The 25558-nt window shown below is 40.6% G+C and overlaps 5 protein-coding genes across 7 annotated transcripts; all 5 read right to left on the bottom strand.

The window, feature by feature from the left end:
• Positions 1-743: 743 nt before the first annotated feature.
• On the bottom strand, positions 744-2665 carry LOC117748043. Its single transcript, XM_034557650.1, has 5 exons — positions 2588-2665; positions 1747-2445; positions 1539-1664; positions 1412-1455; positions 744-1323 (listed from the first exon to the last, which is right to left on the bottom strand). The coding sequence occupies exons 1-5, from the start codon at positions 2649-2651 to the stop codon at positions 1204-1206; spliced, it is 1053 nt and encodes a 350-aa protein (XP_034413541.1). The 5' UTR covers positions 2652-2665; the 3' UTR covers positions 744-1203.
• Positions 2666-3822: 1157 nt separating this feature from the next.
• LOC117748044 lies at positions 3823-6735 on the bottom strand. The gene is made up of 5 exons (XM_034557652.1): positions 6626-6735; positions 5791-6486; positions 4356-4481; positions 4227-4270; positions 3823-4137 (listed from the first exon to the last, which is right to left on the bottom strand). The coding sequence occupies exons 1-5, from the start codon at positions 6678-6680 to the stop codon at positions 4018-4020; spliced, it is 1041 nt and encodes a 346-aa protein (XP_034413543.1). The 5' UTR covers positions 6681-6735; the 3' UTR covers positions 3823-4017.
• Positions 6736-9733: 2998 nt separating this feature from the next.
• On the bottom strand, positions 9734-11660 carry LOC117747962 (immunoglobulin kappa light chain-like). Its single transcript, XM_034557508.1, has 5 exons — positions 11606-11660; positions 10829-11521; positions 10345-10464; positions 10236-10276; positions 9734-10150 (listed from the first exon to the last, which is right to left on the bottom strand). The coding sequence occupies exons 1-5, from the start codon at positions 11658-11660 to the stop codon at positions 10031-10033; spliced, it is 1029 nt and encodes a 342-aa protein (XP_034413399.1). The 3' UTR covers positions 9734-10030.
• A 1858-nt stretch (positions 11661-13518) lies between these two features.
• On the bottom strand, positions 13519-15591 carry LOC117747961. 3 transcript variants are annotated; one of them, XM_034557507.1, is made up of 6 exons: positions 15531-15591; positions 15160-15405; positions 14710-15066; positions 14424-14549; positions 14033-14070; positions 13519-13748 (listed from the first exon to the last, which is right to left on the bottom strand). In XM_034557507.1, exons 1-6 carry the CDS (start codon positions 15583-15585, stop codon positions 13629-13631), a joined length of 942 nt encoding a protein of 313 aa, XP_034413398.1. In that variant the 5' UTR covers positions 15586-15591; the 3' UTR covers positions 13519-13628. The 3 variants fall into 3 exon arrangements, with proteins under 3 accessions (XP_034413398.1, XP_034413395.1, XP_034413397.1); XM_034557504.1 differs by having other exon boundaries at positions 14710-15405; XM_034557506.1 differs by having other exon boundaries at positions 14710-15342; positions 15531-15585.
• Positions 15592-19059: 3468 nt separating this feature from the next.
• Positions 19060-20628, bottom strand: LOC117747776. The gene is made up of 5 exons (XM_034557224.1): positions 20556-20628; positions 19757-20452; positions 19521-19640; positions 19403-19446; positions 19060-19278 (listed from the first exon to the last, which is right to left on the bottom strand). Exons 1-5 carry the CDS (start codon positions 20593-20595, stop codon positions 19156-19158), a joined length of 1023 nt encoding a protein of 340 aa, XP_034413115.1. The 5' UTR covers positions 20596-20628; the 3' UTR covers positions 19060-19155.
• Positions 20629-25558: the final 4930 nt, after the last annotated feature.

The raw sequence follows: 25558 nt of genomic DNA, 5'->3' as shown, positions 1-25558 counted from the left end.
TTCGCTTGGGGTAGGCAGTTTGCCCCCACCTGGAGGGAGCAATCCGCCGGTTTCCGGCAGAGCACCATGGCCTCAGATTTGGAGGTGCTAACTCTCATCCCTGCCGCTTTGCACTCGGCTGCAAAACGCCCCAGTGAATGCTGGAGGTCACGGTCCGAGGAGGCAAACAGGACCACATCATCCGCAAACAGCAAAGAGGCGATCCCGAGACTCCCGAACCGGATCCTCTCCGCCCCCTGGCTGCGCCTAGATATTCTGTCCATGAAGGTCACGAACAGGACCGGTGATAAAGGGCACCCCTGGCGGAGGCCAACACCCACCGGGAACGTGTCTGACTTACTACCGAGGAGACGAACACAGCTCCTACTCCCGCAGCACCCCCCACAAAACCCCCCGAGGGACCCGGTCGAAAGCCTTCTCCAGGTCTACAAAGCACATGTAAACTGGTTGGCCAAACTCCCAGGGCCCCTCCAGTAATCTTGCGAGGGTAAAGAGCTGGTCCACTGTTCCACGACCGGGACGGAATCCGCACATATTTTTTATTTCAGAATTATGTTTAGACCAGCATTCATATGTATAACATATTGAGAGAAACATGAGCATCTCTAGAATAGAAAATAACTGGCAACAAACTTACTTTATTATTCTGACATGTAGATTTATTAATGACAGACCATATCAGTTTATTGATTAGCATGTAATGCTACAAAAACGAATAACTTTACATACTGTTGGAGGGATAGTATGATGCTCATTTTCAGACTCATTCTTGTATTTGGGTTGTTACTCGAACATGTTAACATTCTTTAATGTTCCACACAAAATTTCACAAACCAAAACCCACATGTGAGTTGGTAGGAAACAACAAGGATAAACACAAAAGGTACAAGCTGATCTTAAAGTTAGAAGTGTTTGAGTGACTACCATAGTCGGTAAACTTGAGCTTCTAAATATACTGATTAAGTCGTAAAAACACATTTATTTGTTAAAATAATCTAGATACATGGTTTAAAGATAACCTGACCACACAGACAACAAATGATTATCCTAAATATGCACACGAGCGAAGCATATAAACATTTAATATTGGCTGCAAAAGAAGATATACAATCTGCTTATTTCCAACTGAGATATACATCTCCATTACACTTTAAAAAAGAAAACCCCTTTTAGCTCAAAAGTACAAATGTAGTGCGTCCAGTTCTACTGCTTCACGCTGTAGTACACACATTCACTCCAGGTCTGATCCTTCTGTCTTCTTGATCCGTTCTGCAGGTGGACACTTAAAGCCGCATGATACAGGATTTCTTTTGGTTGGTGACCCTGGTGAGAGATCATACATCAGTTGATCATTATTAGATCATTGTTATCCAGAAAACAATGCAGATAATTTAACAGTTTTTTTATTCACCATTGCATTTGCTGTGGAGGGAGCTGGACATCTTGCGTTAAACTCTGGTTGCAAAACAGAAAAAGTATTTTATTCAAAAGCCAAATTAAGTGAAAGCAAGTTGCCAGATACAAACAGAGAGAGTTACCTGTGCTCTGGCAGCTGTTCCCCTTGTTCATCATGCACACTGAGAGAGCCAGTAAGACACTCAGGATGGTGGTGAACGTCAAAGCTCCACTTAAGAGAGTCACCCAGAGAACAGAGTGCAGCTCATCTGGAGAGAACCAGACAGCAGAAACATGACGCTTTCAAGCACCAATGAGATGCAACAACCGTGGCAAAGAAAAGTCACTCACCCTCAAAGTCCAGCTTGGTCCCGTCTCCAAACAGCACGCGTCCACACGAGGCAACAGCACAGTAGTAGGTCCCAGCATCAGACAGAGTCAGGCTCTTCATCGGCAGGTTGTAGAAACAGGTGTGTGTTTGTGTGATGGGTTTCCTCTCACATTGATCATTCCTTCCTCCGTGGGTGTAAATGAGTCCTGGATGAGACTCTTCAGAGTCTTTGAACCAGTACACACTGTGTTGCCCATCACAGGTCCCAGTGTGAACTGTACAGTTCAGAGTCACAGAGCCTCCTGGCTGGATGGTCTCAGATGCTGACTGATGGACCAGAACTGGGACGTTCAAACCTGAACCCTTTACACTGACAGTGGTGCTCACCGAAATGTCCAATGTGTATAGATAGCAACTCATGCAGAAGTAGGTAGCTGAGTCTGAAATGTGCAAGTCTGCGATTGTCAGGTGATTGTTACCATTTTCAGTATTCAATGTATAGCGTGAAATGTTCTTGAATTCACCGTAAAAATATGTCTTTTGATCATACATGTAGAAGCTAGAGATGAGCTTTGGTTTTTCTCCCAGCTTTTGCTTATACCAGTAAAGCCTTGCAGCAACAATGCCTTCAAAGAAACACTGCAACGTCAATTCCTCCCCCGTTTTCCCCGACACAAAATGACTCTCTTGAATGGATGAAGAGAAAGCTGTCGTCTGAGCTGGAATGGAAGAATAAAGAGACGACGCAAATGTAGATTTAAATAAGTGGGGCCAGAACTCAGCGTTATTAAAATATGAGAAACATTTGTAGAAGGAGTGACCGCACATTTTTTTTATTTTTTTTATGAAATAATAACTCACCCATTTCCCCCCACAACAGACATGTGAGATAGAGAGCCAATGCTGGAGATGTCATCGTGTTCATTTTGCTGTGACAAATGAAAAGCCCGTCGACCTTTTCTCTACTCTTTAGAGACGAGACTGCGTTTGATTGGCCAACCAGAGGTGACACTGAACACTGTGTCCTACTTAAGAATGCAACACCATTTCACAGCCACATATACTGTGTGGCATTGAGGATTTGATGTTTTGAGCGCCATAATCAACCATTCAATTCCACTAATTCCACTGGACTGGCAGCAGAAGTGAAACAGAATCAGCTCTAACTGCATGAATAACTTCCGCTGGGCATAAAGCTGGACATGCTTTTAGCTTTTAAACAGACACCGTGTAAAGTTGACCTAATTGAGACGGTGCTGTTTTTAAGTAAAGTTAAGTAAATTATTTTTACATAGCCCAATATCACATTTACAACATTTCCTTCAAGTGGCTTAAGTGGTCTTTTACTGCAGAGATACTTTTATTTAAATGTTCACACCCTTATTTCCTGCTAAAAACCACAACAATTACCGAACAGACACAAAGTAAAACATTAAGGTCTAAGAGCAACGCCTGCTTCACTTCTTTTCTACGTATGTTCATCATTAATAGGGACGCAACATTTGAGCACACAGTAACTATTGTATCTCAATAAGGCTTTGCTCTTCTTACACCAGGCCTATACATCAGCTGTGCAGCTAAAGCCGCCAGTATCCTCCCTGACTGCTGCTGTGCACTCAGAGCGAGCGAAAGGATCAGGAAATGCAACCATGCGGTTCGATGGCTGGAATTGAACCGCGCGTTTGTTTGGCATGCTCTCTACCCATCTGGCTACCAAGACGCTCCTGGTGTATCTTGTGTTATAAAAAAAGTTTGAACTTATTTTGCAGGCAGCCGGATGCCGAAGAGATCACGCGAGGTTCACCGGATCACACATCGCACGCCAATCCATCTTGTCGGGCTTCAAGTGATGCGTTTGTGTCATTGAAAATGGATATTTATTGCAATTTTCAGTTGATCCACTTTACTTTACCATAATAATTTATTTTGACCACGCACCCCCTCAATAATGAATGAACCAGTGGGATTGCTCCCAGTGAGTGAACACACATGCACATAATACATTGTTCCAAGACCAAAGTGTCACATACACATATTTGCTTTATTTGATCACACATGACATATAATGGGCATGTAAAAGCACACACTTCCAAATTGCTTGCCATACTTAGCGCCTAACTACATAAAGGGCCCACTTCTTTTATCGGCACTGAATGTCGACATCGGTTGTAAATCGTGAGGTATAAATATGAACATCATTTCTAGTATTACTGGGTTGCATATTTGAATGTAGACCACAAGGAAAATGACTTTTATATCTACATCACATTTAAAATACGACATGTCCGGTTCTACTGCTTTACGCCGGAGTACACACATTCGACATTGGTGTTATTCCTCTGTCTCCTTGTTTCGTTGGGCGGGTTGATACTGAAAGCAGCATAATGGGGGCTGTCTGCGTTTTCGTAACCCTGTTAACAAAATATGAAGAGGTGGATTAGGATATTACAAAAATAAAACAAACAATATCCAAAGAAAAAAAAGATTAGATAAAGTTCACCTCTGTATTTGCTGTGGGGGGAGCTGATAATCTTCCATGAGACTCTGGTCGTGAAAAACAGAAATACTCCTTTATTCAAAAGATATATTCAGTGAATACAATTTATCAGATACAAACAGTAACACTTACCGGAATATTGACAGCTGTTTTTCTTGTTCACCTTGTAGACTGAAAAACCCAGTAAAACAACCAGGATGGCGGCGAATAGTAACGCTCCACTCAAGAAATACACCAGGAAAAGAGGGTCCTCCTCACCTGCAGAGGCCGACACCAGAAATGTAGCTTTCAGCTTTTATCTCTGTGTTCATGTTACATTTGATTGGGAAAAAAGCAACTATTCATCTGATTTCTTTATGATCATCTACCTTTTTCTATGTCGATAAATGTTGAAGATCTCCCAGCACTAACTAGCAATGAAATAAGTGTCTCAACTGAAAAAAAACTCAACTGGTCAACTCTCATAAAGAAGGACTTCTTAGCCTTTTATGCTCGTACAGACAAATCTCTAAGTAATATTCATCTACCTAGAGATGCAACGATGTGTACTGATTTTAACTGTAAGGATGTGGAGCATAAGAGCATAGAAGCTGAAAAGAAACAATGTTGTTGATTTCTGGAAAGAAGTGAGAGTTCTTAACAACTGTAGAACATCTTTGCACTGTTGTTGGAATCTCAGGAACAGACAATATTGCTGAGTTATGGCGACAGCATTATAGTACCTTATTCAACTGTATCAAACGTGACTTATATAAGGTGGACGATATTGAGAATAATGTGCCAATGACGATTATGCCACATGAGGTGTACCAAGCTATAAATAAGCTGGCTGATGGCAAAGCAAGTTTAGACCATATTACTGCTGAACATCTTAAATATGCTAGTCCGAAGATAGCTCCCCTTCTTGCCATTTGTTTTACCGGCTTTGTGACACACGGTGTGATAACTACCTCAGTGTCTGTGATAAGGTAAAATATCTTGGACATTTTATTACAGCACAGATGACCGATGATGAAGATATTTATAGGCAATGTCGGATGATGTATGCACAAGCAAATATTCTCTCACGCAGGTTTAGTGTGTGTACAGATGGAGTGAAGATGTCTCTGTTTAAAAGCATATTTCACACCTCTCTGCACACTTGTGGTCGAATTACAAAAAAAGAAAGCTTACAGAAACTTCAAGTAGCTCATAATGATGCTATGGGAATATTATTGAAGAGACCGAGATGGAGTGGTGCCAGTGAAATGTTTGTGGCTGCAGGAGTTAATACTTTCCAAGCTGTTTTAAGAAATCTAATGTAACAATTTATCTGCCGAGTTAATGACTCCGAAAATGAAATAATCATGGTTTTATCAAACATAAAGTTTAGCTCTACGCGCTACCAGTCCCAGCTGTGGAGACATTGGTACAGTTGTCTATTTATTAGGCATTCATAGTTCTATGTATTTTACTTGTGATTTTGTATGTATTTTATTCTATTTAACGTGTAATATTTAATGTTTTGTACTATCTGGATCTTGAGTCTGAAATAAAATGTTGATTGATGAGCTGGAGTGTTACTCACCCTCAAAGTCCAGCTTGGTCCCGTCTCCAAACAGCACGCGTCCACACGAGGCAACAACACAGTAGTAGGTCCCAGCATCAGACAGAGTCATCGGCAGGTTGTAGGAACAGGTGTGTGTTTGTGTGCTGGGTTTCCTCTCACATTGATCGTTCCTTCCTCCGTGGGTGTAAATGAGTCCTGGATGAGACTCTTCAGAGTCTTTGAACCAGTTCACACTGTGTTGCCCATCACAGGTCCCAGTGTGAACTGTACAGTTCAGAGTCACAGAGCCTCCTGGCTGGATGGTCTCAGATGCTGACTGATGGACCAGAACTGGGACGCTCAAACCTGAACCCTTTACACTGACAACAATGCCTTCGGCAAAAGTCAACACCAATAAAGTGCTACTGGCGCAGTAGTAAGTAGCTGAGTCTGAAATGTCCACATCAAAAACTGTCAAGTGATTTTGACCATTTCCAGTATCCAGTGTGAAGCGGGGATTGTTCTTGAATTCTTGATAAAAAGTGGCTTTTGTTTCATACACATAAACGCTGGAGATCAGCGTTGGTTTCTGTCCCAGTATTTGCTTGTACCAGTAAAGCCATGCTGGATCATCAATGGTATAACATGGCAAAGTAATGTTGTCTCCAACATTAGCTGATACAAAACCTCTCTCGTGACGCACAGTTGAGGACAACTTCAGATCAGTTGCATGAGCTGAAGATAAATAAGAGACAAAGCAAATACACAATTGATTAATTCAGCTTAATGAATACATTATATATATGTATAAAAAGATAAGCATTTCTACGAAAAGTTGCTAAAGAAAAGATTGAAACACAAAAACACAACTCACTCATTTTACACAAGAACAACCACGTCACAAAGGAGGAAATCCTTGGAGATGTCATCGTGTTTCAATTCTTGTGTTGAATGAAGAGATTCTTACTTTCTTCACTCTTCAGAGACAAGACTGTTTGATTGGCCGCCCTCATGTGACACTGTGCTGTACGTCCTACTAAGGAAACCTGAGAGCTTCCATCCATAGAGTCAAGTTTGGCTCATGGAAAGATTCACATGGTGAGAGACGTATACGTAGAAAACAACGGCTCTGTATCTTGGCATTACATTTCAAATAAAATCAGATCACAGGTATATACAGTAATGGACACCAGCAATGACTTACAATGGAGTCTAATTAGGCTCAACATGCTCAACATTTTCATCATAAGCCCTCTGAGGCAAATTTGGGATGTTGGGGTATACAACATAAATTGAATTGAATTATGAGCTGATATAGACACATTTAGTTTTGAGAATGTATTTGTAAAAAAACACCAACAAAAACAAACACATCAGCAATAGTAATGTGAGTATTTGTAAAATGAGCCGAGTAGACCGAGTAGTCAACTCTGAATATTATGGTTTTGCAGAATTCTGCTGTACTGAAGTTTAAAAGACTTATTATCACCTGCATACGAGCTCAGATCATATTTTTTTAATTCTCATGAATCAAAATAAAATTTGTTTTAAATGTCAGCTTATGCTATTCTGATGTTTCAAAATGCCCAGTGCAACTATCCATTGTTTATGTTGTAAGTAGTACACAAAATAGTATTTCAATCAGGAGAGACTGTTATTTAGAGTTTAACAATAATGTATTACAATTGCATATTGAAATGGTGCAATGTCTTTGGCGATTGGACTGAATTAGGATAAGCAAGGGGTCGTGATGCTGATATCTGTGAAGGCAGAATCTGCCCATGGAGTCCAGCCCATGGGGTGGAGGAGGGTCGCATCGGTTTGAGCTGAAATGACAACAGACAGCAGCAGAGAGAAGAATCTATTTTAAAAGTTTGCCAACAACGCTGTGATTGGCTTACAGAACGGCACTGCCTCCAATTGGTTCATTCATCGCACACGCCCCCAATCAGCTGATGGAGTAATCCCTGCACTAAGAGGCTGCTTATGAATGAACAAGAGTGTTAAGAGTGTCTTCCTTACTGAACTTCTTCTTCATCTTATTCTTCTTCTTCTTCTTCTAAGAATTCCTATCAGTAGTTTTGTTAGCTTTAGTATTATTGGTATTAGCTTTTGACTTCATAAGCACTCCACTGTTGTTGGATATTTGAGTGGTCTTTGGCTAAAGGGGCGTGCAGTGCAACCACATCGACATCCTGCTGAACACCACAGCTGCTGCACTGACAGAGATACAGGGCTGAAGCATTAAAAAGTCTCATTAATGCTTCATTCTGTTCTGCATTCTGCAGCAGCAGTGCCAAAAAGAAACGCTTTGCCATGCATAACTATTGTTGCACGTCCTCAAAGCTACTCTTCAAAGCCTTCTAGCGTCATCTCTTTCTTCACCGTGAGTTTTCAGTCAGTAATACAGTCACAACCGAGTGAGGTCTCATGTATTCAGAGGCCGTGGCCTTTATTCAAAGCGGCAATGTGACGCTCCACCACGCAACAAAGCACAAGTCTTTTAAGCAAACGGACCCACTCACATCCGAGATGACAGATAATAAACCAAATATAATAACCTAACCCAATAATAAGGGCCCAATATGATTGATACATTATAATAACCCATTAATTCACTGAACAACAATGCTGTAAACAGAGAGGGGAATGAGGCTGAACCTCTCCTTTCTAATATCCAAACCACTTATCCTATTAAGGGTCACAAGGGGCGCTGGAGCCGACCCCAGATGACATTGGGTGGCGGAGGCAGGGTTCACTGTGGACAGGTCGCAGGGCACACATATAGAGGAAGGAAGGAAGCCGGAGGGAAGCCGGAGGGAACCCGCGCAGCTATGGGGACAACACACAAACTCCACACAGAAGGACCCCCCCACACAGATAACCGGCCCCCGGCCCCTGGGAGGCGACTTTGCAAGCCACTACACCACAGTGTACTTAATAGAGTATGTATTATTTACAATTCATCCAGTTCAATATGAAAACTGACAATAAATATTGTTGAGATATTAAAATGTACTTTCTTTAGAAGTCAGTTGTTCACTACATACAGACGTTAATACAACTGCCAGGCCACTTTAATATATATGGGACTAAATCATCGCTCAAGTTAGACATTATTGTGATGTTCCAGACCTTTGAATGAGGACATTTTCTCTAAATGGGCCCTGTTGGATTTTAAATGGATACCCCTGAACTAGCATATTTTGCTAACACTGTAGCAAAAAAAATCCACAAAAAAAATTGTCACACGCAACTAACTCGCAGGTAGAGCTCGCCAGATGCGTGCAGCAGTCTCAGTGCAGCGATTTGCTTGATCTTGTGATCTTATTGCTTCAGAGTAGTGGAAAAAAACATTAAGAGACAAAATACAATGTGAAGACATCCTGCTCATAACCACACAGACACAATAACTAAGAGAGCGCAGGTTCGCAAACATGTCCGGCCTTCTCAAAGCATACATAGATCTCATCTTTGGACTGTAAACCACAAGAGAGATATACAAAGAATATGTAATATTACATTTACACAACAACATTAGGGATTAAAGACGGAACATGAAAACACATGAAATCAGAGGAATGCAAGCAGAGATTATATTCCACAGATTTATTTATCAAACATTTTGTTTTTTTTATTGAAACAGTTTTTTACAAAAAACAAGAAAATTATTCAAAATGACCTCATCTCGTGAAGAATGAGTCTGGACTAAAAAGTATAAAATAAATACCCCATTTCAAGCCCTTACAGTCCCTCAATCATTTAACAGGTGACATCAGTAAGTCCCCGAGGGTTCAGTGTTTGAGGCTTAAGGGGGGACATTGGAATTGAGACTATAACTCTTTCAACCTTGATAATGGACCAGATCCACTCCCTCCATTCTTACCTTTCACATTAAAAGCCCTACATATCTAATATTTGCAGCTGAGAATTTCTCGTTTTCATGTTGTTTATTCGTCACGCCCCTGCTTGTACAGAGAGGTCTTAAGGCATACAGTATTTCTCAGAACAGATTGGAGAAAAATATGTTGCTGATATCTGTGATGCTTTAACAAACATATGTGCACATGGTCAACATGCTCATCTCGTGAGAGGCCGATACAACAGGTATAGTGATAGCGGAATTACTGTAGATCACTGCCACCCAAGGCTTTTTCCAACGTATTTTGTATATGAAATGGTGACACAACTTGTATTGTTTTAACAAATATCTTCAGCACAAATGGTGTAAAGACATCTCACAAATAAATACATCTATGCAAATGAATCATGTCCGACTCTACTGCTTTACACTGGAGTAAACACATTGATCCTCGATGTTGTCTCTCTGTCTTCTTGATCCGTTGGCCCTGTAATACCTCACAGCAGTATAATGGAGGTTGTCTGCATCTCGGTAACCCTGGTAAGACAATGAATCAAAATTAATTGTTGCAATGTTTAAATGTGGCAGGATTGAACAGTTATTTAAAATAGATAATAGTCACCTCTACGTTTGTTGCGGTGGAAGCTGAAACTCTTTGAGACTCTGTTGTGAAACAGAAAAAGCTCATTATTTCAAAACCATCTTCAGTGGATGAAGACATTCCTCATTACCTGTGCATTGGCAGCTGTTTCTCTTCCTCATCTTGTACACTGAGAAAGCCAGTAAAACAACCAGGATGGTGGTGAACGCCAAAGCGGCACTCAGGAAATACACACGAGAGTCCACCTTATCTGCAGAGGGAGGGCCAGCCAGCATGAGATATTACAAACCTTTCAGTAGAGCTCGATTAAAACATCGTCCGATAACTTATTGCATATTTATCAGTATCGGTGTATATGTCGGATTCCAAACTCGGTCTAGAAATTGAGAAATGGTGTCTCTATTACCAAGTTGGTCCACCAGAGAGCCCTGACAAGTTCAGTAGGTATTTTTGTCACAATTAAAAACACAATCTAATCAAAGGTATACGCATCAAGATTGTGCCATGGTACTGTTGGACTCTTTTTTGCCTTTTAGCTGTTATCTCTGCGTCAATATTTGGAATATACGGGAATAGTCCTAATGATGTCTATGCTAGAATTTTACATCACTTACCCACTAAATCGGTCCTGTCTCCAAACAGCACGCGTCCACACGAGGCAACAGCACAGTAGTAGGTCCCAGCATCAGACAGATTCAGGCTCTTCATCGGCAGGTTGTAGGAACAGGTGTGTGTTTGTGTGATGGGTTTCCTCTCACATTGATCATTCCTTCCTCCGTGGGTGTAAATGAGTCCTGGATGAGACTCTTCAGAGTCTTTGAACCAGTAAACACTGTGTTGCCCATCACAGGTCCCAGTGTGAACTGTACAGTTCAGAGTCACAGAGCCTCCTGGCTGGATGGTCTCAGATGCTGACTGATGGACCAGAACTGGGACGTTCAAACCTGAACCCTTTACACTGACAGTGGTGCCCTCGCAAAATATCGTCTTGTATTTATAGTGACTCACGCAGAAGTAAGTAGCAGAATCTAAAATGCGCAGATTTGAGATTGTCAAGTGATTGCTCTTGTTATTAGTTTCCAGTGTAACGTTTGGATTGTTTTGAAATTCATCACTAAAACTTATATAAACATATTTAAATAAGGTGGAGATGAGCCTTGGTTTCATTCCCAGAGTTTGTTTGTACCAGAAAAACAAAGCTGAGATGTCGCCTTCATAGAAACAACGTAATGTCACGCTGTCACCAACACGAGCTGATACAAAACCACTTTCTTGACGCACAGACAAGTTGTCAGTAGTTGTCGGAGCTGAATAGAAAAGACACCAAAAAGAGTACAATTAATGCATATATAAGTTTTATAATGATTTGATCCAAAAATCCTCCAGCTTACCTATGCTCCACAAGCAAAGAAAGGTCAGATACGAAACAAAGTTCAGAGATGTCATCGTGATCCAAATGTCTTCATGAATGTGGAGAACCTCCAAACGTTCTCTACTCTTAGAGAGAGGACTGCGTTTGATTGGCTAACAAGAAGTGATACTGAATATCCTATTGAGTGAACGTGTGTCACGTGGCAAGGGGGCTAGAATGATGTATAAAATACCTAAGAACAGAAATAACTTGCTCTAACATGTTGACCGGTACTTTTAGAGGGATTTGAGAACCAATAGTCAAAGACACAATGCATTTTCAGACATTTCCCCTTATAATAGTGTTAAAAAGTAGTAAAGTAAAAGACTTGGTATTTAAAACTTTGTATTGTATCACTAGATCTTTGTAAGGATGTATTCCCTGTCATACCCGGTGATGTCCACACATTTGTAAAAAGTGTTAGTGTTCAATAAGCCTTTACCAAACAATGACCTATTAGGGTTACTAGGCTGTAGGAACAGTGACGCTGGGAGCTAAAAACAATTTTATTTTAGCTCTTTCTCACCCAAACTATAGTTTGGGAATGTCATTGGTTTAGAAGTAATTTGGTCATAAATTGAACCCTTGAGTAAAAAATTATTTTCAAAAAAGCGACCCGATAACTGTGTTAAAGGAACGGTTGAGGGGCCATCAAAGTGATTACAATTCATCCTGTGGGGAATATGATTTGGCACTCCAAATTTCATGTCAATCCATCCAATACAATTTTGCTCACAACCCCCAAATGCGAACCTGAAGGTGGTGGTAGACATAAACACCGGGGATAACCAAAGTCAGAACAGTAGAATTCAGCTTCTGGGGACCATAAATGTCTGCACCAAATGTTGTGCAAATCCATGATGAGCAGTTTAGTCTTCCAGCAAAGTGCCACTCCCTTAGCCAATCGATAGTTACACTGCCCCCTAAAATATACAGATAAAAACAATGTCATACTTGACTGCATCTATGCCAATATACAGAGTTGGAATGTGTATATTACCAGTTATTATTTGATCAAAACCTAGTCATGCCTTTTGTCTACGATTTTTTTATTGATACAATCTACTAAAATAGTCAGAGGATTAGAGTTGTACTGTGTGGCTGCTGTGTATGAATGCAATGCAGAGACTTCCTGTCTGAAACCAAAAAGACAACGAGACCGAAGTATATTGAGGGTTAATCTTTGACTGCCGACCACACAGAGGCTAAAAGAGGATCCTTACGTCTCTGGCTTTGTCTGTTTTCAGTCTTGTTTCCACGCTGCTATGAAACGGCCAACACTTCTTATCCTGAACATGTAGTACAGAAGAAGTCACGTCCATATAATTCATGCCTGTTGTTTGCATAGGCTTGCAGAGTTCTGAATGTTAACAGTATGTTAAAAGCACTCTAAATATGACCATATTACCTACCTTATTGAATTTGTGTTGCTTTTTGGAACCACTCAGATGGGCCAGTTATACATAAATGTACTTTCTCTGCTCCTGTGCACTCCCTCCAGCACTATCTTTCTCTCACTCATTATTGTAAAGTAATTCCCTCCTCTAGTTTAAACTCGGGACCAAATGGACAAATGCATCTTTTTGTCTGGGTGAGCAAGAAATCACATGTGAATAACAAAAAACTTCCACGACAAACCCAGTTATTAAACCAGCATGTGAATGCATACATTTTATCTGCTAACGTGCTGCCCAAAGACTTAAGCTCATCTTCCTGTGTGCCCCCTGTACCAGCGGCAAGGTTTAAATGAAAGGAATTGAAACATAACGAGGACAAAGCGTCTCCCCGGCATTTGAGGGCAATAAATAGAGGGGTGTGGCCAGCTTCTGTGGTCGTGGACACACTCTCAATAATGAAGCTCCACCTGTTGAGCTCTTGAAAGCACTTGTTTTATTAGTTTACTGCAAGTAAAAGGATCCTATCTCAGAATAATAGACATTGTATAGCTTGATAGACACATTCCTCTTGAACAGAAATGACATAGACATGAAATATTCCCAGCTCTATGGCCTTACACTGGAGTACACACATTCACTTGTTGTGTCCTCCCTCTGTCTTGTTGATCTGTTGACCTTGTGTCCCCTTAAAGCGACGTAATGGAGGTTGTCGGAATCTTGGTAACCCTGGTCATCAAAATATAATTTAGAATGAACCTATCAATACACATCACTTATATGATACACACATAAACACGATAACAGCAACACGTATATGATGCAATGACACTTCTCCGTTCTGGTTGGAAATTCATGCGGTTGAACCAAGAACCAAAGATTCACAATTTAAGATATGACTAGGTAAGTTCAGGTAGTGGACAAGACCAGACATATATATATATTGTTGTATATATATTATATTATATTATATACTATATATTATAGTGGTGAAATACTTGAAAAGAACTCACCACTGCATTTAGAGTCAAGGTAGCTGAAGGTCTTGATTCTGGCAAAGAAAAAAAAATACCAAATTGATTTTATGTGTAATACTCAAATGAATTGATAAAGACCCAAACTAAAACCATTTTATACCGTAACACCAGCACCATTTAACAGTCTAAAGTCTCCTTCAATCATCTCACAGCCTCAATAGGTAATATTTGTGTTGTCAAAGTGATGACTAGAAACCATAAATATATCCCCATGGTATGTGGTAATCAGTATGGTGGAATACATGTATTGTAACTCTTGTCTTGATTAGGTTGACTTCATTCTTTGTATCAACCTGAAATAGTCGCCGCACCACTATCAAGTGCATGAATACACACTATCAAAAGTTACAAAGGACAGTGAGCCTACCTGTACATTGGCAGCGGTTTCTGTTGTTCATTGTAAAAGCTGCGTATGCCAGTAAGAAACTCAGGATGGTGGAGAATGCCAGAGCTCCACTCAAGAAATACACCAAGACAAAAGAGGAGACTTCCTCTGCAGATCAAGATGATAGGAGACATTACCGAGCTGTAGAACATCGAGGAAGCAATAATGACAACTACGGTGTATATGAAATGTTAATGCACTCTAAGTCTGACATTTTCTTTACAAAAAAAACCCAACTATTCATCTGATGAGCTAGAGTGTTACTCACCCTCAAAGTCCAGCTTGGTCCCGTCTCCAAACAGCACGCGTCCACACGAGGCAACAGCACAGTAGTAGGTCCCAGCATCAGACAGAGTCATCGGCAGGTTGTAGAAACAGGTGTGTGTTTGTGTGCTGGGTTTCCTCTCACATTGATCGTTCCTGTCTCCGTGGGTGTAAATGAGTCCTGGATGAGACTCTTCAGAGTCTTTGAACCAGTACACACTGTGTTGCCCATCACAGGTCCCAGTGTGAACTGTACAGTTCAGAGTCACAGAGCCTCCTGGCTGGATGGTCTCAGATGCTGACTGATGGACCAGAACTGGGACGCTCAAACCTGAACCCTTTACACTGACAGTAGCGCCCTCTACAAATTCAAAATCATACATATGATAACCTGCACAGTAGTAAGTAGCCGAGTCTGAAATGTGTAAATCAGAGAGTGTCAAGTGGTTTTTACCGTTTTCTGTGTCGAGTGTGAAACGAGGATTTTTCTTGAATTCGTTATGAAAGGTGCCATTTTTTTTATGTTTATGGAGTGTGGATACCAGCATTGGTTTCTGTCCCAAAGTTTGTTTGTACCAGTAAAAGATCACTGCGATACCTTTGTAGGAACATTGCAAAGTCAAGCTGTCGCCAACATCTGCCGAATAAAAACCACTGTCTTGAATCACATGTATGAACGATCCCACAGTGGTCATCTGAGCTGAAGACAAGAGAGATCCAGGAGGAGCACATTTAATTCAATGATATTTGTTTATGCCTGCATGCAACGTTTGTAATCATATTAAATATAGAAGTATGCGAATACATTCACAACAGCCGACTGACCTGTGGTTCCCAGGAATAGATAAGTCAGGTACAGAGCGAACCTCGAAGATGTCATCGTGTTCACAAGTCCAAGTTGAATGAAAGCATCTCACGACGTTCTCCACTCTTTAAGAAGAGAAGGCGTTGTCTGATTGGCCGATGAGAAGTAACACGTAATCCTGATTTGTAAACAATAAACAATAAACACATGTTCAGTTCTACATGCAATCATGAATGTGGGCAATGGCATGTATTTTAACTGTGACACGTAATAGTTACTTAGTGGATGTTCTGTAAGGGTTTTATTGAAAAAAAACTCAATCGGGTAGTTTCAGGTTATGCAACACTTTAGTTTACTTCAGTAATTTTTCTTTTTTTTAAAGAAATCATCTGTTTAAAAAAAGCACCAGCATTTGTGATGACACAATGTTGTGTCTATATTATATTTTAGTCAAACATTCTATGCATACATTTTCCCCCATGGGCCATACACTGACAGTGTGTGGCACAGCCGGAGGTTGGAACATTTGGTAAAAGATTAACTGAAAGAAGGAAGGTGATGGTGCACCGTAAATTATTGCCAGTATTGCACGAGATTTAGCTGTAATATTTCGTAATAATTTCCATTATTAGACCTTTAACTGTAACATTTTACAAAGTAAGACCATATTTAGAATTTTACAGTAAAACACATTCTACGGGAGCATACCGCCAAATCACACTAATATACTGGCATAACTACTGTAAGGGTCTGAATACACTGCTGTTATTTTACAGCAATTTACTGTGAAAATGATTCAGTAAGTTATTGTTAAAATAATACCTCTACTAGCCAGTAATGTATAGTGAAATATATAACAGGGATATGTCCATATTACATCAGCAATTTTAATTATATATGCATATATTTCTTTTTTGTATTGCTGGTAACAGTAACTTGATGTTTTCTGCAACATCAGCTCCTTCCAAAAACACACATGTCATAACCTTGGTTGATACATCAGTAGATGGAATACTTATGTGTTAGCACAGCTGTCTATCTGTTGGAAATACCAGACTGACTTTGATTAATCATAATAGAATATGTTTACACATTAATATGTAAGTTAGTGGAAATAGCCTGGGCTTTAGAGTTGTACTGTGTCGCTGCTGTGCATGAAAACACAGCACACTTCCTGTTTGAAGCCACAAAGACAACGAGAGCAGAGGGTCTTCGAGAAGTATGCGACCAAATGTATCGAGAAATTGTTTTTGACTGCCGACCACACCGGGGCTAAAAAAAGATCCTCACATCTCTGGGTGTCTGGTGTGCAATCGGCAACAACCTGTAAAAAATAACGTAGACATAAAAACACTCGGGATGGTTATTCACACATTAGTTTGTGCCTTATGCAAAAGTTCATTTTTAATAAAGTTCATGTTTCTGAAGAGTTAGAGGTGCTACAAGTGAAGGCGAGAGTGGAAAAATGACACCTTGATCACATCAAGGAGACGGTAAAGGAATGTGTTTAACTGTCGCTTTGCAAGGTCAATCTTTACATCATACAGAGGGGAAATCTGACAAAATGCCACCTGTAGTAACAGACTAATGAAACATATCCAGCTGTGCCTTACACTGGAGTACAGACATTCACTCAGGTGGCAACTCTCTGTCTTGTTGATCTGTTGGCCTTGCTCCTTCATAAAAGCAGCATAAAGGAGGTTGTCTGCGTCCTGGCAACCCGGGGGAATAAGACATGAAATAGGGAATTGCCATATTGGTTAATGTCTCATGACTGGTATAGTATCAGCATCACTTACATCTGTCCGGTCTAATTCATTATAAAATGTTGTTGTTGTTGAGACTGTCACACAGGTGTCCTGTTTATATTTCAAGGAGTGGACAAAATAAGAGAACCTCTGCATTCGGAGCTAAGGATCCAGGTTGCGAGTTATGAAATAAAATAACAAAAGCCTTCTTTAAAATGGACTACATTTTAGGTTCTTTCCTGCATAGAATAACTTGTTTGTCTTGTACACAATGTGTGCTGCTGAAGCCAGGGGAACAACCAGGATGGTGGTGAATGATGAAGCTCCACTCAAGAAACACAGTGAAAAACAGGAGCTAAATCTGATCAGAAAGTATCCGTCACCATTTAACAGACAGAATTTGCTAGTTTTACTAAGTCTCATATTCCAGCTTGGTCCCGTCTCCAAACAGTAGTTGTCCATCACAGGTCCCAGTGTGAACTGTACAGTTCAGAGTCACAGAACTTCCTGGCTGGTGGACCAAAGCTGGGACATGGAAAATAGCACTGTCTGCATATTCATACACGTATCATAAGCCACTTATGCAGAAGTAAGTAACTGAGTGCAGAGTGTTTTTTACCAGAAGAGGTTTCTACTTCTAAGCATCATTCTTAATCCACCATTCAGAGTGGCATTTTTGTGACGTTAAAGAATCTGCCGTGGTTTCTGTTCAAAGCCCTATTGATAATCTTCATAGAAACATTTCAATGTCACGTCTTCACCCTAGGAGCGGACATGACACATACAACGCAAACATCGTAGGGCTCATCTCATTGATATCTCTATATGTCCTCTACTGTGTTTGATTGGTCAGTCAGAGACGACTCTAAATGCAACACTGTGGTACCTTCAGCCGCCATCTTTGCTCCTGTGCTGGGGGCACAACAGTTAAAGTCAAGTATTCAAGGCTGAGCAGAGGGGTATTCAGTTGGTTGCAATCTGCTACCACACACGCTAGATGCCACCAAGTCCTACACACTGTCCCTTTAAGATAACGTTGTAAAAAATGGTTGTGGTTGGAATTAGTTGTGAAGAGGAGCAATAGAAGACAAGTGTTTCCCACATGCGTTAACTCCCTCTCACTATGATAATTAAAACATACATGCACACCGAAAGGGGTGTTTTCAGTTAGAATGTTATAAAAGACGCATTTTAGCAACTTAACATTGACCTCTGATCTCCTGATAGTTTGTTTTTACATTTCTTAGCGCTGGTATAGATGAAATTACAAGGAAGATATGTAGTGCAACTAGGAGACAGAACATTATTCTAATAGTAGTCTCTGTTGTTAATAGTGAAGAAAAATGTGGTTATTTAGCCTTTTTTTTTTTTGCTGGTTCACTCAGACCAGTGAGCTAAGACATACATCTGGACTGTTGGGAGTTATCGGTATGTAAACTTTATTTCTAATTTTGCACAGCATCTAAGACATGATGCCTGTTTCACAAAGGTCTGTGAGATGAAAGGCTGTGTGGCCTGAAGGCTACGGCCCGGTCTTCCTGTGTTCGTGCTCTGCTAGGACTCGTGTTTCCACCAATGGAAACTTATGCTGTAGTTCCATCCGCCTTCACCACAGGTGTGAGCGATAAACGGTGAGAGATTGAAAGGTGCAACATACGTATCTGCCAAAAGAAGATCTTAACAGACCGTAGGGGATTTTCACGAGCGTGCTCTGTCTGTATCCAGTATTAAACTTTATGTACGGAGGAAGAGCCATGTGACCGAGGCACAAATTGCATTCAAAACATCTTTTATTTTCTTTCAACATTATTTTAAGCTGTACATTTAGTCACATAAAGGGTTGCTTTCTTGCAAGTGATTGACAGGACGGACAGATAATTGGTTGTCAAGGCAAAGCCTACTGTTTTCTACTCTTTACTCTGGCGTATACACAAACGCTCTCCTCGGTGTGCCCGGTACGCCGTCGTTCACTTGTTCTGTTCAGACTCAGCGCAGCATAATAGATGTCTGCATCTTGGTTCTGGTAATGAGAAAATAACAAAACTATACGTGAGACATCTAGTACAAGAATAACACATGAAAATAGCGGTCATAATCTTCTGCAGTGATTCGATGGGTGTACATTTATTTGATCGTGCACCTACCATGACGTCAGAAGCTTCAGAACACGGCAGATGAGAAACGGTTCCTGAAAATCAAGACATGAATCATCGAGCCGGATCGATACCGAAAAGTCGAATACTTTTATTCTGAAGGTCTTACCTTTGCAGACGGCGCAAGACTTTGTTTTCAACTTGTACGCGACGAAAGCCAAGACAAGCAGCACGGCAATGAAAACGGCCAATGCTGCACTCAGGCAATACACCAGGAGAAAAGAACCTCCTAACATGCAGTGAAGAGTAAACATGTCATATCCTTTTCATTTGTTTATATTGATAGATATGCTGTTTTAGACATGAGCAGGATGGTACAAACAATCATCAGCTTTTATCACCTACCTGCAATCTCCACTCTCGTTCCATTGCCAAACACTATCTCCCCACACGAGGCCAGAGCGCAGTAGTACACCCCGGCATCGGGGGAGCTCACAGTCTTCAAAGAGAGGTATGAAGTGCAATTTTTCATGTGAGACTCATCGTCGGGGGGATGGTCACAAATTGTCTTGTGATGCATGATTGAAGGCTGAGCAGCACCAGGTCTGATCCAGTAGAGGTTCTTCTCCCCCGCACATGCTCCAGCAGACCCTATTGTACACATCAAATTCAAAGAGTCTCCCGTCCGAAGGCGCTCCAACGCTGGCTGATGGACAACAGCGCCAATGTTGGACGATGATGCTTTGACATGTAGGAAAGCTCCCTGTCCAAATTCAATTGTGTGGAATTCTAAAGTCCCACAGTAATATGTCGCTGAATCCGAGAGGAAAAGATCTTTGATTACGAGATGGTTTGAGCCTTCTTCTTTTTTCAAGATGCGAAACCTCTCTTTATACGCAGGGGAGATGTCCACCTCTGCGTTTTGCATCCCAGTTGATATAATGATAGGTTTGCCTCCCATTTTTTGCTTGTACCAAGAGAGATAAGTGGCAGAATAATCGTAACAAATGCACTTTAAAGTCACATCCTGCCCAACGTTAGCTGTTATGATCCCACTGTCCTGAGATACACCTGAGGTCTTGCTCACAGCTGGCACCTGACCTGCATAGGAGAAATGCATAATTATAGTATAGCCTTTAAAACCCTTATCTCTCTCTCTTCAAATTATAGCCATGCATATATAAAAAAGGTTTAAAATACTCACAGATTTGACTGAGAAGCAGAAGAAAAAAGCAAAGTGCCATCGTTGCTGAAGCTCTGCAGTCTGTCTCTTGTGTTTTGACCGACGCAGCCAACCCTTAAAGGAGACGAAGGCTGTTTGTGATTGGCTAAGCTGACTGGTTTCACTTAGAGTCCTGCTATTTGTCGCTCTGCTAAATATGAATCTGTTTAGGAGACCAGAGGTGTAATTTAGGTTGATTAAGTCTCTTTGGTCACATCATGGTTGGAGGACAGAAGTCGTGACAACATCTTTGTGTATCATGGAAAGGACCTTTTGTTTTTGGGTTGAGGCGTTGTGCACGTCAGTGTTTGTTCTCCACAATATTCAGTGCTAAGGCAGGATTTTATTTTCTTCACTTTGGTCGACCTAAATGTGCTTATACGATTACAGATAGGATTACGTGTGTACACATCATTAGTGGTCTGCAGTTTAGAAGAAACCACATATGAAAACTGACATAAATCATTTTTTTTTTTCCGTCCTCTTCTAGTGTTTCTAGTTGTGAATTGCGTCTGATTCAGTGTTGCAATTGCTGCTCTTGTGTACTTTAAAAAAAATTTCAGAAGTTGTTATGTTGTATGCCATGGTTAGCTGTCAATGCCAAGTGCATCTCGGATAAAAAGGAGAACATAGGTAGTATCTCAAAGCTATATTGCAGCTTAGTGTTGAGGACTGACATTTGTAGGAGACACCATCAACATCAATACAGTGGAGCACATCATAGACCTATATATAGCCGGTGATTGTTGATTCAAAACATGCCTTCCCCTTTTCCAATACACATGTTTGATTTACTAGTTGGGAGCAGCAATTGTGATGTAACGTTTTCATTGCACTCAGAGAGTGGAAGCTAGCTGGCTAGTTAGCCTAGCTTTCTAACATTAGCAGTGGTTGCACCCGTCAATGTATAAAGAGAGCTGGATACAGCATTGGAGGCGGGGCCTTGTTCATTCCTATAGAAGTTGCTCAGTTGCGCATGAAGCCAAACATGTTTGACTTCCCAGTTGAAAAGTACCGGGATCTTCTACATCCATGGGCCCATAGAGAAAGTGCACTAGAGTTTCCTTCTCAACCTCCGGAGTGAAGCCAATGCAGAAGTGTCTTGAACTTGCATTCTTTCTAATGGCCATCAGGGGGCAACTCCTCTGGTTACAAAAATAAGTCTGATTGTAAAAATGTGAAAATGACGCTTTTTCTCACTTGATTTACCTCAATAAACATGAGTTTATGTTTTCAATTGCTGCTTTCAAGTCTTCTTAGATACAGCATGATGGGCGGGTTTACTGTGATTGACAGGTCACTGCAGTTACCAGAGCCATATACAGCGTATCTCCATCATTGGTTTCCCGTTGCCCGCCCTGCCTGTTTGGACTCTTCCACCTTGCCTCTGTCCCGGTAAACCGCCATGGCCTTCTTCCCTTACCACGAGATTAGCCTCAGCTCCCTCCAGTCTCTGTCTGCCTTTTTTATTACATTAGTGGAGCCGAGACTGTTTTTCTGTTGAGATCTCTGCATGCTCTAAAAAAGCCTTGCACAACGATTCTGTGTCCGTCGTGCTGCTCGTGGGTCCATACCTCATCCGTTACACGTACATTATATTTAGCTTGTCACATTACACGCTGAGGAAGGTGATCTTACGAATGTAACGTGCGATAAAGTAATGAATAAGATGTATCTTTATGATTCATCATGCCTACTAATCACATACAAACTTTTGTAACCATTTCCGAGACCATACCATTTCATACAGACAGATGTTGGTTTCAGTACGACGAAATTGAATTGCAATTCTCAGAAGAAAACTCATGAAATATAACCCACCATAATGACAATAAAGCTACGACTTCTGCTATGGACTTAAACAAGCAGAGGAAGGCTACTGCGTCTGACTCGATACGTCTTGTGATGTTTGTGGTCTGGACATGCTTGAGCAAAACTGCGGTGAAAGCTTTACGGTTGTTGACACGATGAGTCCCGACTGACCAAGAGCCGAGAGCCGGAGCTACTTCCTGAGTCGTGCAAAGTGATAAGAATGTGAGTTAGACCACCAACGATGAGAAGTTAAAAAGCATTTGGCTGCTGTATTTGGAAATATAAATATATATTTTTTACCACATTTCTTTTCCATCACTAGACTGTCCCACATTGAAACCACGTGTGATTTCAAACTACTATACAACAGTGCATGTGCTACTTTAAATCAAGTTAGATTTTTCAGAAATCAAATTCTAGACATCATGCGGTCTCCAGGCTTCTTCCTACTGTATATGGAGTGAATACAACATCAATCTCATCTCCCTTCAACAGTTATCGCTCTTCAGACACCAGTGATGGAGCATCTTGACTGTGGTTTTGCACCATGTGGACACTGCTCTGTTGCCCCGTGTCAACAGGATACGGTACATTTTATGCTTGAGGTTTTCGTCATGAGTGTTGAAAATAGGTCAGAGCACCATCTTAAGCGGCAGAGAAACGTTTTGTTTTCACTGAGCTTTTGGCATTAAGAAGTAAATCAGGTCAGTTAGGGGCTTCTTTTGCACTTCTGCCCTGTAAAACACAAAGAACAAATACGATCTTTTTGGTGTCATTTTACTATTTACAACTTCAACGTGTCTCTTTTTACACCCAAAGATATACAAGAACTTTAAGGAAACCTTTAGCTAGAATTAAAATAACGCTCGGCCCCCAAAAAACCTTGTCTCCTCCCTCACAGCTCAAAGTACTGTATCAATGTCTCTTAAAAAAAGTGTGTTTGTTAAGTGTGACATTATGTATTCTATTTGTGGCTTTTAACCTGTTAATTCACATGCAAGTTCATAACTATATGCATGAGATGGAAAAGTGAACGAGCGGAGGCGTTATTGTGAAGCGACTGGGACAAACAAACAGCATCACACATAAGACCACAAAGACATCCTGTGAGGAGGGGAGGGGGGCGACAAAACCACAGGTTTGAACTCGATACGTGCGAGCTTGACCAGAGCGGGATCTCAGAGCTGAGAGGTTTCTTTTCTTTTCTTAGAAGTCGACTGCGGGACTTGTAAAGACATCACTGGCTTTGAGTGTTTGAGAAGATTACATTCAAAGTTGAACAAAACACCAAAGCTTTATTACATATTTCTCAACTTGATTGGGGATGAGAGAAGGACTTTCGTGTCAATGATACATGTATGTTTAATAAATGATCTTGTATTTAAGATGATTAAAAGCTGACCTTCTCAAAGCTGAAATTCTACAATTTCAAAATAAATGTATATTTTGACTAACACATCAAACTGAGCATTTCTAATTACTTTAGTGACATGGTATGTTGTTGTCATGGTACTGCCGGTGTTCAGGTGCTTTAACAAAATAAAAAAAATGCAGAAAAATAAAGGGCGGAGGTGAGATATTCACTCTCCGTCAGTCAACCACAACAACACCTCCAAACACATCACTCTAACAAGTGTCTCTGAGATGTTCTCATGCACTCTGCGGTGTGTCCACTTTAAATAACGCATATTTCCCATCTGGTGGCCATGGCAACGTGTTACTGGTGTGTGATGAGTTCAGCAAAATGTGTTGATCATTTAAAAAAGGTAAAACAGTACAAGCATCATGATGAACCACTTATGTGAGTGTCGGTTGACTGCTGCTCTCTACCGACCGGCAGCTTAAATGCACCCAACAAAGCAAGAACTGATGCTGAATTTAAAGGGGCGCTCGGTTTACTTACCAAGAGGAGAGCTACTAAGATAATGTCCTCTGAGAGAAGAGAGTTATGATAATGTCCTCTGAGAGAAGAGAGTTAGGATAATGTCCTCTAAAAGAAGAGTTAGGATGATGTCCTCTAAAAGAAGAGAGTTAGGATAATGTCCTCTAAAAGAAGAGTTAGGATGATGTCCTCTAAAAGAAGAGAGTTAGGATAATGTCCTCTGAGAGAAGAGCGTTAGGATATTGTCCTCTAAAAGAAGAGTTAGGATAATGTCCTCTAAAAGAAGAGAGTTAGAATATTGTCCTCTAAAAGAAGAGTTAGGATAATGTCCTCTAAAAGAAGAGTTAGGATAATGTCCTCTAAAAGAAGAGTTAGGATTATGTCCTCTAAAAGAAGAGAGTTAGAATATTGTCCTCTAAAAGAAGAGTTAGGATAATGTCCTCTAAAAGAAGAGTTAGGATAATGTCCTCTAAAAGAAAAGTTAGGATATTGTCCTCTAAAAGAAGAGTTAGGATAATGTCCTCTAAAAGAAGAAAGTTAGGATATTGTCCTCTAAAAGAAGAGTTAGGATAATGTCCTCTAAAAGAAGAGTTAGGATAATGTCCTCTAAAAGAAGAGTTAGGATATTGTCCTCTAAAAGAAGAGTTAGGATAATGTCCTCTAAAAGAAGAGTTAGGATAATGTCCTCTAAAAAAACGTTCCTGGCCATATCAGCAGAATTACATTCTGTGAAATGTAAAATCCAGTGTTTTTATTTATTTTAACCCACATTCTTTTGACCCATCTATCTCTCATGAGTAGCCTTCATTGAAGATCAATACTTAATATTAGGAATACCTTAAAGCCACCTTCAGAAATGTGGAAGAGGGTTAAACCACTGAAAGTCACGGTAGCCGTGATCACAGCAGGAAGATTTACAGTAAACACACGCAGGGTACATGAGGACGGAGGACTTTCTAGGAATGAAAATAAATGAATACATTTAATGAATACATATTTTCATATTGGTGAATGCTGCACGAGGTCATCACAAAGCAAATATCATTGATTTCAAGTGTAAGATGTAGAAACCACTGCCTTTAAGAAGAGATTATATAACATACATAGCTATTTCTGTTTTAACTTGGTTAAAGCTTGTGCACAAATAAAAGGAAGTTTAAAACCTGAAAGCTGATCTTGGTGCTGCGGGGAGACGGAGAATGGGCGCCATAGCGACGGCGTTATCGGCTATAACAGCCTGTGCAGTGCAGAGCGATTAGCTAGCCAGTGAATCATGATACATACAGTAACA

This window comes from Cyclopterus lumpus, chromosome 18 (genome assembly GCF_009769545.1).
Source record: "Cyclopterus lumpus isolate fCycLum1 chromosome 18, fCycLum1.pri, whole genome shotgun sequence".
In the NCBI taxonomy this organism is placed as follows: Eukaryota; Metazoa; Chordata; class Actinopteri; order Perciformes; family Cyclopteridae; genus Cyclopterus; species Cyclopterus lumpus.
Note: the sequence above shows the minus strand (reverse complement) of the source record. Positions and strands in the feature narration are given on the sequence as shown.